Source organism: Mya arenaria, chromosome 8 (genome assembly GCF_026914265.1).
Source record: "Mya arenaria isolate MELC-2E11 chromosome 8, ASM2691426v1".
NCBI classification, from domain to species: Eukaryota; Metazoa; Mollusca; class Bivalvia; order Myida; family Myidae; genus Mya; species Mya arenaria.
This window is the reverse complement of record NC_069129.1, coordinates 50,837,299-50,850,879: the sequence shown is the minus strand read 5'-3', so window position 1 is coordinate 50,850,879 and position 13,581 is coordinate 50,837,299. Positions and strand designations below refer to the sequence as shown.

Sequence of the window (13,581 nt, the reverse complement as noted above, 5' to 3'; positions counted from 1 at the left end):
GATTAAAATTAATTTCATTTAAATCAGATGTTTTACTTAAAATCTTTAAAACCGTTCGTATCTTTAAACCATCGATTCGGAACAGCCAGTACTACGCATTTAAAAGAAACTATTCCTCAAACAGTTGCTATCAGGTGGTCAGATTGTAAAAAAGGTTGACATTCAACCGCAGATGGCCATTTTCTGACCACTATCGCAATGTAAGTCACTGGTCTGAGTTAAGCTATAGGTTAAAGATGGATATTTAACGAAAAGACTGCAATCTGTAAAACTTCATATTGGTTAAGAAGGAGGAAATGACAAGGAAGGTGACAAAGAAGATGATAAGGATAAGACGCCTGCTATAGAGAAGGTAGTAAACGGTGGATATTAAATTACAATGATTATCCAAAGCGATTGCTTTAAGATCATGTTGAAAGGAGTTTAAGCAATACAGAACGACAGCATTTAATTTCTATTAAAAAGCAAAAAAAAGCAAATGATAAACCTAGATCGTGTACCCGTGTTTCATTATTTTTAACTACAACCAATTTAAAGGTTGAAAATAAATCGGTAGTAAACACGTTTATAAACACTTCGTCACTATTGAGCTAAATCTTGTATACAATGTGTTAGGAGTTTGGTCGTGGTATACGAACGAGCCTGCCTGTCTCACAAGGCCTGACTCTTCGATTGTATGGCAATATGAATTGTAATGTTGTAATGTTTTAAAACAAAACAAACATATTGATAGAAGTCCCAGATAGGATAAACTCTTACAAAAGGTTTTACAGTCATTTGAAAAAGAGCTGAGTGTGAAGCTGATATGCTGCATATTTTTATTCTCAATTCAGACAGGGGCATAATTGTATTAAACTGCATTTCGATGAATAGGAATATGTTGTACACAATTCAATTTCGAAGGTGGACCACAAGGCACTTGTATTAGATTTCAGACATCAAAACGGGTACGGTCAAGAAAAAATGTTGCTTTCTTCCTGTGCAGTTGACTCAAGGGATACCATGTTGGTAGTATAGTACGTGCAAGGGTATTGGTCGAACATCTATCTAATTACAGGGAAATGTGGTTGTTACGACTTCCCAATGGTCATTTCTGTGAGCGTTTTCAGAGGGAAATACAATTGTAGAGACAAAACCATGTCCACTGTAATATGATTATCAAAGTTCGATATTGAAGGAGGACTACTAGACACTGGTATTAGATTACCCGTATCAAAACGGTCGTGTTGCGGACTGCCATATTGTTTCCTGTGAATAGGTACCTCGGGGCGGGATTAATTTGTCTAAATAGTTACAATTTTGTTTTTATACCACTTTGCAAAAATATGCGTCAAATATCTGTCTTATCACAGGGTAAAGCGGTTGTGGCGTTTTCCTTAAGGCCATTTCTGAGAATGTGGAATTTGCAGAGTGGTGAGGAGGAAAATACAATCTGTAGACATTTGCTGACTAATGACGACGATAATGGATAAAGTACACATTTCAATAGATCAAACAAAACACTTAGAACACTTCATGACGCATTTTACCTCTTTAATCATCTTTATAAGCTCATATAATGAGGAAATAATGCTCATACAAAGTATTATATAGGTGAGTATAATGGTTATATAAGTCTACAATATACTTCTCGTACATATATAATCTAAATACAGATATATGCTGTGCCATCATTGTTTCTTATCGTCGTGTCCTTTTAAAACCTCAATTGTATCTCCGATAAAACTGTGAAGACTGGGTTAGATAAACTTGACAAAGAAAATGGCAGACCTTGCCTCGTTTGTTGTGATTTTGTTTGTTTGTCTTAATTTCTATTCACTATGTTTGACACAGGATGTGCCAAGCAAACAAGAAATACTGCCAACTGTAGTAATCGAGAAATTATTTGAAAAAATGGACACAATGCAAAAGAGAATTGAACAACTTGAAAATAATGAAAAAGCTATGAAACAGTCAATCATAAATCTTATTGGGACAGATGCTCAATTGAGAATCAAAATTCAAGATCTTGTTTGTAAAGTTGATGATTCCAAGAACAAAGACGATATCAACGATTCAGTCGTCAAAACTTCAGACATTGGTGAAGACGCCATTACAAAGAGAAGTACAGATTTTCTTACTTGTCGATACACATCCAATTCCTAAATAGCGTTTTCAAAATATTCAATTTAAAAATTAAACAGGCTTTTATTCAGTAGATGTATGTTAGCCTTATCAAGGGTACAATAAATGAAGGAACACAGAACAATTGACATGTATGGGGGTACTGGGCTTATCAACCCGAGCCTTGTGGGAAGACAAACTTTATGTACTGAACCAAGCTTTTCATTTAAGGCAGAACCAAGCGGCAGTTTTCGGGTACTGTTGCATTCACTGCCTACCTGGACCACTTGGTTAAAGTAGGAAATGACCAGCCAGTTGTCTACAACCGGATCATTCTGAATGAGGGGAATGGCTACAGTAACAATACAGGTCGGTGTCTTAATTGATTGTTGTTGTTTTTGGTAAGCATTACTATAAAGGTTTGATAATCGTTTGCAATTGTTACTCTCAAATAGAAGGCCACTAAAAAGTGGTAACTTTAGGGCATTACTTATCCTGTTATAAATGATCTTTTATGGTTAATATAAACAAGTAAATTGACCAAGCCGAGTGTGGCGCCTGAATTTATTATAATTTATGTACCCTGCTCAAAAGACTTTACGTACTTTAACATATATATCTTTAAAAATACTGGTTAAAAATTGCTAGGTGTTCCTTTGAGCAGTGTATCATTCCAACCTTACGCTTTTAAAATCTTTTAAGGACAGATTCTCAATCGATCCTCTTTTAAATCAATGAACATACAAAAAAATTGTCTTATTTTTGGCTTTTGTTGTTGATGGGGCGCCATGTGTGTACGCGTGTGTTTACTTAGTATTATTGTTTTTATGTTCTTTTATGTTGCACTTACAAATTGTAAACGTTTTGTCGAAATTGAGTAACGATGTAAAATATCTAGTGGTCATAACTCTACAATTAAGGTACATTTCGTGCACCTGTGACTGGGATCTACATGTTCTCCTGGGCGGTGACAGCACGCAGACTTTCTGGGCAGCACGCTTACGACGTCTGGGTGAAGCTTATGCTGAACGGATCCCACATGGTACTCAGTTTAGAAATACTTATTTTAGCCTGCTATCTCTTATTTAGACAGTTCCAATGTCAAATGCCAATCGCAACTTCTTGGTAAAATCCGTTTTGTTTTGTTTCCTGTATAGATATGTAGATTTTTCTTGTGCAATGATAGAGATCAGGCTGGATAAAAATGACAACCAATGCAGTAACACACCATCACACACACACACACACTCATCATGGATTTATAGAATCGTGTCGTCCCACTATTTCACGGTTATAGTTCTCCTCACGTTTGCTTCTAAGATATCACGTTGTCTTGCAGACTGGCAAAGTTCAAGATTGCAAGCAAGATGGACACGAACATCAGATCAGTACCTCAGCCTTGGCAAAAGAAGCGTTTTACTATAGCGCACCCTTTTCTATGACCATCGAAGTTTTGTTTTGCCTTGCAGATAAAAGTGGCAGGGAGCAAACAGGATTGAGACGATAAACTGAGTTATTACGCATATGTCCCCTGTTTTAGCAAGGGGGTGGTCAAATACATCATTATTGCTGGGGAGAATACCAACGCTGTCCTCCGTCTAAAAACGTAGGCTTACCAGTATAATGTGTCCTTATGATTTTTCCAATGGTGTTTGTTTAGCTTGTCTGCTTATCTGACAGAATCATTTGCACCGATACAAAATGGAGATTACCACGGGAATAAAAACGATGGCCATCGGAGTAAGAGGAGTGCACCTGTAATGGGCTCATACTTCACATAATATGTGTAACCAAGATGCACTACTGAAATGCTTCTAAATTCCTACTCATATTTAAAGTACCAAATGCAAATATTGCAGACGGGAACAGTGGCGGAGAGCAGGCAAGAAGCTGACGACAACCAGGGGAGTAACACGGCTGTACTCCGATTGATAAAGGGGGACGAGGTGTGGACTGCCCATTATAGCTCAGCCCCGGACATTTACGGGGACGATAACGAGAGGAGCACGTCCTTTACTGGGGCTTTGCTGTTTCAAGAGGAGGAAGACATCGACCCCATTGGAAAATAGAAACGTTGAACATTTGACCATTACTTTTAATACTACCGGAGATAAGCCATTAATTACCAAAAGCGCCAATAAGCACATTAAATAAAAAGGCTAATAATCCCTAATCCATATTAGCAATCAATGTACGATTAAGTAATTACATGGCCCCAAACATTGTATAATAAATAGTAATAACAGATGCCATGAAAATATTGTTGATTTGACCGGGATTTTATAATATGGCGGTCGAAATGTGATGTTTTCTGATTGCAAGAAATAAAGAAAATTGATATCTTTACATACATGTATTTACACTAGGGATGAATTTCATATCCGGGGTCAATATTAAATTCGCTATGGGAATATAGCTGCAGTACCAAACAAGATCAAGAACAATGAGAATCAAAGCACTGAAAGTGCTGAGGGACGGTACTGCTGAATGCTGGCAACATCAATGTAACATTCGGTAGTGTAAATATATGTAATAGGGATTTGGACCGTACATCATACATCAATCTGGAACGATAACTTTTACACAAAGGCTAAAACAACAACTTAAATGTTCGTCTTTATAATAAAATAACAAGAGGCCAAAAAGGGCCTATGCTCTACTGGCATGGCTCGTGTGGTCATTTTCAATCCAGAGCATGTACGTTTGAGTAATAGGCAACAAATATATAGTTCACTTTTAGTGTTTGGGTTAGCTGAAAACGCTGCACGTTCAACCTCGAGGACAGGAAGTGTTGTAAGCAGATTACTTGCATGAACTATTTTAATATTTGCCAAGTAAAGGTAATCTGAGGGTAAGAAATATTTGCTTTTAGAACTGTACTCATCGTCAAAATTTCATTTCTGTAGCCTTAAAAATAAATAGTCGGTCAAAGGTCAAAGTCAAATATGTCTCTAGGAAAATTGTGACACCCAAGGCAGTGCCAGTTTTGACCCAAGGGGCATAATTTGAACAAAAACTTGTGGGACAATATCTGGGGGGGGGGGCAGTAATGATCCCAGGGGCATAATTTGAACAAACCTTCACAAGCAATTGCGAATTTACATATACACTTGGCTAAAAATAGACTTCGCTCATGTAGTCTTGGCTAAAAATAGACTTAGCTTAAAATAGCAATTTTTATACTTTCAAGACCCATAATCCAGGCATGCATGGGCAAATCTGGCTGGTTTTCAAAAGGAACCGAGTTCTAATGGATATCTAAATACTGTACAAGTTTCATCGAGATACAATCAAAACTGAAGACTGTATCTTGTTCACAAGCTAGTGTTTACACAATAGCATTTTTATACTATCAAGGGCCATAACCTAGTCATGCATGGTCGGATCTGGCTGGTTTTCGAAAGGAACCGAGTTCTAACGGATATCTAGATACTGTACAAGTTTCATCGAGATACAATCAAAACTGAAGACTGTATCGTGTTCACAAGCTAGTGTTTACACAATAGCATTTTTATATACTATCAAGGGCCATAATCTAGGCATGCCTGGGCGGATCTGGCTGGTTTTCGAAAGGAACCGAGCTCTAATGGATATCTAGATACTGTACAAGTTTCATCGAGATACAATCAAAACTGAAGACTGTATCGTGTTCACAAGCAATTGTTTACAGACGCACGGACGAACATACTACGTACACATTACCATCACATAAGCTCTTCTGGCCTTTGGCCAGTAGAGCTAAAAACAAGAAATATAGAGGTGCATACCTTTATGAATTTATTGGAAAAATGATTTCCAGAACAATTCAAAACATAACAGGCAAACACATAGACCACTGTGATACCAATGCCTCAACAACCACAGACCAGTTCAATTTTTAAAACCACATTAACAAAGCATAATTTACAGTGTGTGTATATCACAGTGATAAATAACGTAATTTATGCTACTTCGGAAGCAACATTTTGTTTAAAATGAAGACTTAAATCAAAGATAACTTTTCTTTCACTACGTCATTGTAAATAAAACAATGAACAGTCTATGCAGCTCAAGGAGCCCCTCCTTCGTTCCATTACCAAAGGCAGATAAGGCGATACGTTTCATCAAACAATGACAAACGTGTTTCCAATATGTTTTGACAGTGCTCTAGCCTCTGTCAGAAGGCCCTAATGTGAAAAGGTTTGTTGAAGCATTTTAAGAAACTAAAATCTCAGTTGAACTCTGGTGTTTGTTTATTGATATATATGGGATTGAAAATGAGTCAATTCACAATTGCTAGAAAAGAGACAATTTTAACAAACAATCATACCAGAGTCTATTAGATTATTTTCAGTTGGATGGAAGGCTTACTTGAATGTATGTCAACAATGAAGTAATTATTAAAGAATTAATGACTGTTGACAGGTGAGGTGTACTCAAGTTATTGACATAAAATTATTAATTTCTGGCAGTACACAATGAGTACCATTTGGATATCAGCCCTTGTCTGTTTAATTTTTGTGAATTGACAAAACAGAAAATCATGATTTTTAGTAGTTTTTACTTGAATATTCAGTTGTTTAAGAAAAGGTAAGGCTTGGGGTCATGGTGGATGCAACATGAAAGCTATATCACAAGATTGATTTTTTGAAACTTAAAAAAAATACCATAGCAATTGAGCAAATGAAAAATTTATTTTTAACAAGAGGGCCCTGAAGGCCCTATAACGCTCAACTGATCCAATTCGAGTGTGACATAGACTTCATAAACACAAACATTCTGACATAGTTTCATGGTGATCAAAGAGAGAATGTAACCTCTACAGTGTTTACAAAGTTTTTTTTATGATTTGACCCTAGTGGCCTGGTTTCTGACCTCTGATAACCCAGTTTCAATCTCTACTTAAAGATCATCAAGAATAACATTCTGATCACATGAACATATGCTCATAAATGTGGCCTCTAGAGACTTGCTTTTCCTATTATTTGACCTGGTGACCTAGTTTTTGACCACACATGACCCAGATTCGAACTTGGCCTAGAGCTAATTAATATAAACATTATGACTTTACAGTCATATCGTGACCTGAAGAGTGTTAATAAGCTTTTTCTATGATTTGACCTTATGACCTAGTTTTGACCACACATGACCCGGATTCAAACTTGACTTAGAGATTATTAATATAAACATTCTGACCAACTTTCATGAATATACAATTCTAAATGTGACCTCTACAGTGTTAACAAGCTTTTCCTTAAATTTGAACTGGTGATCTTGTTTTTGACCACACATGACCCAGATTCGAACATGGCCTAAAGCTAATCAATATATACTTTCTGACTAAGTTTCATGAACATACAGTCATTAATGTGACCTCTAGAGTGCAGACAAGCTTGTCTTATGATTTGACCTGGTAACCTAGATTTTGACCGCACATGACCCAGATTTTAACTTGACTTTTAGATTATTGATATAAACATTCTGACCAACTTTCATGAAGATACAGTTATAAATGTGACCTCTAGAGTGTTAACAAGCTTTTCCTTCAATTTGACCTGGTGACCTAGTTTTTGACTGCACATGAACCAGATTCGAACTTGACCTAGAAATTATTAATATTAACATTCTGACCAAGTTTCCTGAAGATACAGTCATACATGTGACCTCTATGGTGTTAACAAGCTTTTCCTGCAATTTGACCTGGTGACTTATTTTAAACCCTAGATGACCCAATATCGAACTTATCCAAGATTTTATTGAGGGTAACAATCTGACCAAGTTTCATTAAGATTGTGCGTAAATTGTGACCTCTAGAGTGTTAACACTCAAATTGTTGATGACAGACACAGGGCGATCACAATAGCTCACCTTGAGCACATCGTGTACTGACTATCGGGTTCATAAATATTAATACCTGTTCTGACAGCAACCAACCACATAAACATGCATGTATCATTACATTTGAGGTAAAAGAATGGGTCGGTGGCTTGCAAAGAAATTTAGATACAGATTTTCCAGAATAAAAAGATGCAGCTGACAATTATCACATACTACATGAAAAACTAGAAAGTATACCCGTCATTAAAATCTATTGAGTAACATTTGTATTAGACAAGACAAACATAAAATGAGATCAAAACTTCATTTGTGGTTTTGTTATGTGCAAACAATTAAATATACGTGAAACAATTGAAAGAAGAATATAAGTTGATATTCTTGCAGCGATTTGTACAAACAAATTTCAAAACACATAGTAATAGTGAATATTTCCAGTTTTTAGAAACAATTTTATTGAAGTTAAATTTCATGTATTTTCAGGTTAAGAGGTTCTCTTTGCTGGTGAAATACCTATTTATTTCATACTGTAAACTAATGAAATGTTTTTTCAAAAGCAATTTCATTACTGAAGTGTTTTTGAGTATGTTTTCTAAAACTTTACAAAATATTATGTTGTGAGAAGCTGTTATTTAAATTGATTGTTCATATTAAGATATTTCTAGGCATAAAAAATGTTCATGAAGGATAGGCAGAGAATTGAAAGTTCAAAATGTTAAAAAAGCTTATTTTGATAATGTTAAGAACTAAACTGTTCACAACTAAATGTCCAAGCACACATTAAATGTGTGTTTATGACTAAAGTTGGTTTCATTCCAAGCGGTTCAGTTCTATTTTGACGAAGCTGCTGTCAGATGTCAGAACAGTTTTATTTAAGATGCAATTGATCTGCTGTCAGTTGATCAAAATCAGTTCCATGGAAACAGTCAGCCTTGTGACATAAGCCATATGTAACTCCAGTCTGCAGTAGGTTGACGACCTTGATGCTCTCTTGGGTCACTTTAGCTCAGATTTTCTGCAAATGTTCACACTTTCCAGTCAGCCTTGTGACATAAGCCAAATGTAACTCCAGTCTGCAGTAGGTTGACGACCTTGATGCTCTCTTGGGTCTCTTTAGCTCAGATTTTCTGCAAATGTTCACACATACTATTACTAAATTTTAATCTAAAAACATTCTGTGTAAATAGTAGTTTGTTGAAATGTATTTTGATTTGTCAATTTAGTACTGCCCCATTTTAATGATATTTCATGTAAACAAATATATTTATTTTAGTTGAATGGAAATTAAAGGTATGACTTGGCAGGGGTGAACTGATGGCTATAGCAGATACAATATAGTAGTTCCATCAATGCTGAAAATGTTTTTAGAATCATTTTGAGCTGGCTAAAAAATTTAATTACCTGTATATTTGTTGTTGGTGTAAAAGGTGATGTGAATAAGGTGTGGGTGTTGGCAATGACATCATTTATGCACGACATCAGTACGTCTCATGCCCTCCCATTTCTCTGTCTACAGCATGGAGCATAATGGTCACATCCACATTGTATACCTTGTCATTATGTGCTGAGCTTCAACCTGCATAGATAAAAGGAAATAAAAAATAACCTGCGTAATTTACATTTACTGTTCAGAAAGCAGTATATGCAAAACTAAAAGAAGTTATGGTCATATGTACTTTATGGTGTTTGAAATGGATGAAGGTACACATTTCCTTGGAACGGTTTAAGCTTCAAAACAAGGTGACATGGGTTCGATTCGAAGCCTGTGAGTTTTGTTGGTGGTCACATATCCAGACAAGAGTGCTACAAGTAAATTGAAGATAAAATGCCTTTTAAAAAATGTATGAAAGATTCCATACCTGAACGATCATGCCGGAGACACACACCCTTGTTTTCTGTGGTGAATGGCGAGCCACCTGGAGGAGACAATGACAGCCCCTGAACAATTGCTTGCCCGATGAGCCTTTGCATTTCACGCACACTCAAACAACTGTTACCAGGACTTTTGTGTTTTGAGAATGTGAACTGTCTTGTCCTCAGTCTTCCAAATAATGTCTCTTGATGGTAGAGAGCATCCAACTTTTGATTTGCTGAAATTGGTGTCACAATAAACCTTGGCAAGATAAAAATCATTGCTATCACCAAATTCCATCTGGGCTGCTGCAGTATACCGCAATATTTTGACTTTCAAATAACTTAGGTATGGCCCACTTGATTTTTTCAAAGGCTTCTTTGATGGAGGGCATCTGCAAAAAGGTATTTTACATTTTAATGATATGGTTTATTAATGAATTTATTACAATTTATAAGCACAATATTTTTTTATGAAAAATGATGGAACTTAGGTTCATTTTCAGTACAACAACACTGAGCTACAGAAGCATTTACAGCCTCAACCAGTTCTTAAACAAGTAATAAGGTTTCAAGGTGGCAATTTAAAGATGTTTATTAAAAATGATAGTGAAATAATTAAATTAAAAACCTTACTTTAAGTTTATTTATATTGAGGTGAGTGCTTTCCCTAATCACTGGTACAAAATAATATAAAACTATTTGCACACAACCCATTTTGGTCTGGTAATTATAACATTTGGATGTTCACCAGCCCGAGAGAAAATCTTTTAGGTTTTTGCTTTCAGGGTAGTGCTAGTTTCGACCACTGTGTATCTTAATTTGTTATTAAAGTTCAGGCAAGCTTGTCTCCAAAATGTGTATCAAAGAAGTTGACAAAGGGATAGTTCATACAAAATGTAGCACATGGGGGAATGACGTCAGAAGGCGCACGCGCATCAGTTTTGCAGTTATGTTGACCCACATTCAAGATATTTATAAATAGAAATCACGCTTTACATTTGAATTGCATGTTTTTGAAAAACATCGGCAACAATAAATAACTTTACAGCTAAGTGTTTATTTAAAATAGCATACTAATAAATTATAATTGTATGACCATGTATTTTCGCTTTGCAAGTGTTCGGTGTTTGTGCCCCCCATAGCATAAATTTAAGGGTGATTTACTGTCCATAAACTGAACGATTTTCGACATAAAATTGATGAGATCGTGAATCTGTACTTTGACAGATTTTGTCACATTAACCAAAGATATTCATACGCAGTTTTAACTTACAACAACAAAAACTCTCCAAGATAATTGTGAAAAACCTCAAAAAGTGTTCGGATTTGTGACCTTAGCCAGTATGATGAATTTCAATCATAAAATACTTCACTTATTTCAATTTTAATATTTTTCAAACACACCCGTTTCACGGTTGTTTCGGCGATACATACTTGCATATATATTAAATAAACGTTGGTTAAAAGTTCACTTGAATTGTAACTCCTCAAAATAAAACAAATAATGTATCGTCTGTCTTCCATCCACTAGATGACGCCGTACAGAACATCAGGTGAATCAATAAGAAAACTCCATGTGTAACTGTACGTTTTGTATTATTATTTTGATTTTCCTAAATGTCCTGACAATTGCCACTCCCTTATGTCCAAGTACCAAATACGTAGAGTATACAGTGTCGCCATGAATGTCCCTCGTGTCACATGTTTTCTTGATGTCAGCAATGCTTTACGGACACTCCCAATAAAAACAATTTAGTCATTTCCTAGATCAGCTTTGATGTCCTGGATGCCACCTTATGTTTTGCATATTTACATGGTAAATCAAAACCCAATTATTTGCGAGTGACCTGGATGGTTTGGTGTAACGGAGGCTGAAATTCGGGATATATATACCATGTTGTTAGTTAACATTTCTTTTATATTATTCAAACTAAGTTTGAATTAATTTTCAAAAAAAATCAACCTACGATTATTCTATAACTTTATCCTTGCAGTGTCGTTGGAGTAATTTATCCTATAAAGCAAATCAATAGCATATTCCGTAATCTCGTTGTTTTTATGAACATATATGTCTTATAAAAAAAGGAAACACAACAATATTATGAATAACAAAGTTGGAAATGATAAACAAATAGTTCAAAGAAGTATAGTTTATTGTTGAGCATCTTGGCGTGTTGACACTGAGAATGAGATTTGACTTAGGAATTGTCGTGATATTGGGGTCCAGTTATATCATGGGTGAGTGTGAAATAAGGAAACCAAGTCCATTTCCAAAGCTTGACCGCTTTTACACAGTTTAAGGGTCTGTTTTCGCAGAGGCTGTAATCTAAAATGAATGTGTAAAGTACGGAATGTGCCCGTATCGGTAATGAATTGACTTTGGGGAAAACTAAATGAAATAGCAAAAATGACATGTTGTTTCCTTAGCGTTCTTAATGACATTTTAATTATCTTCACCAAATCACCGATTTATCACCCCCCTGCTGTACTATTTTTTTTTCTTTTTATCAAATATCTTCTATGAAATGCCAACGATTTTTTATTATTCATATGCAATCTAAAAAGGATGTTTTGCATAAACACTGCAGCAGTTAATTATGCAATGTAGCTTCAATTTGAAAACAAAACAAAACAAAAATACTTAAATATGATATTACCTCCCTTTCAGTTAAAAATAGAAGGAACGGATATATAATAGAAGAATATTGGTTTATGACATGTATTTACTTGTATATGTAACAATAGAAGGAACGGATATATAATAGAAGAATATTGGTTTATGACATGTATTTACTTGTATATGTAACAATAGAAGGAACGGATATATAATAGAAGAATATTGGTTTATGACATGTATTTACTTGTATAATGTATAAGATGGATTTTAAGTACAACTCAGCACGGATTATTATGGAATCCTATTAGGACAATCGCAATCCCAAACATTGCGTTATTAAAGATGCACTATTACTCCCAAATACGATTTAACACATTTAGTACAATTGTTTTAAGATACCCAAAAGGATGAACAAATGTTGAAAACAATGGTTCTTATGAAGGATACCTAGTTTAATTTAAAAGAAATGTGCAGAAAACACGATATTTCTACCTTATGAGACCATAGTAAATCGCAGTAAATCTTTTAGCATTCACCAATCATTTAATATTCTTTCGTTTTCATCTATTAAATACACAGTTATAATACTGTTAAAGTAATTAATATTTTTCATAAATGCATTATTTAGTAAGAAGTTGAGGGTGTATCACTCAAAATTCATGTTTGTTTTACATGTGTATGTATTAATTTTGAATAAGAGTGTCACTTTAATAGCCCAAGAATAAAACCCATATATTTTTGCATTTTCGCATATCTTTTCTTTCACATTTGTAATACTTTGTATAGGGACACTATTGTTCTGCCCCTTTTTTCATTAAACGCCTGGAGGTTTAACTACATAAAGTACTGTACAAATAAAAGAATTGAATTGACATTTACTTCGGTGTTTTTTAGTCAGTCTGTCTTAACAAAACGCGATATTTGTTGTTGCATCGGCGAATCTTTTTCATGGACAACCTGGAGGTTTTACTATGTAAAATAGTGTACAAGTTTAAAAAAATGCGACATTTTGGAAAATAAATATCGCGTTTTTTTTCTTGGACTTGTTCAAAAGGCGAGGGGCGGGGTTGCGACGGCCCTTATAGGTTTCCGTATTTTGTATTACTCGTATTATAGGGCGAATTACACCAATTCGGAAGTGCTACTCATTGTTACATGCCTTATTTCTTTTAATTAACACATTACAGTGAATC

The 13,581-nt window shown here is 35.1% G+C and overlaps 1 protein-coding gene across 1 annotated transcript; it reads left to right on the top strand.

Moving 5' to 3' along the window:
* Window positions 1-1,749: 1,749 nt before the first annotated feature.
* Window positions 1,750-4,447, top strand: LOC128244969 (complement C1q tumor necrosis factor-related protein 2-like). The gene is made up of 4 exons (XM_052963138.1): window positions 1,750-2,104; window positions 2,335-2,472; window positions 3,024-3,145; window positions 3,963-4,447. Exons 1-4 carry the CDS (start codon window positions 1,762-1,764, stop codon window positions 4,170-4,172), a joined length of 813 nt encoding a protein of 270 aa, XP_052819098.1. The 5' UTR covers window positions 1,750-1,761; the 3' UTR covers window positions 4,173-4,447.
* Window positions 4,448-13,581: the final 9,134 nt, after the last annotated feature.

Coding starts and splice junctions, on each gene's coding strand:
- LOC128244969 (XM_052963138.1), top strand. CDS start 1,762: ATGGCAGACCTTGCCTCGTTTGTTGTGATTTTGTTTGTTTGTCTTAAT. Junction 2,473..3,023: donor TGGCTACAGTAACAATACAG/GTCGGTGTCTTA, acceptor TCTACAATTAAG/GTACATTTCGTGCACCTGTG. Junction 3,146..3,962: donor TGCTGAACGGATCCCACATG/GTACTCAGTTTA, acceptor CAAATATTGCAG/ACGGGAACAGTGGCGGAGAG.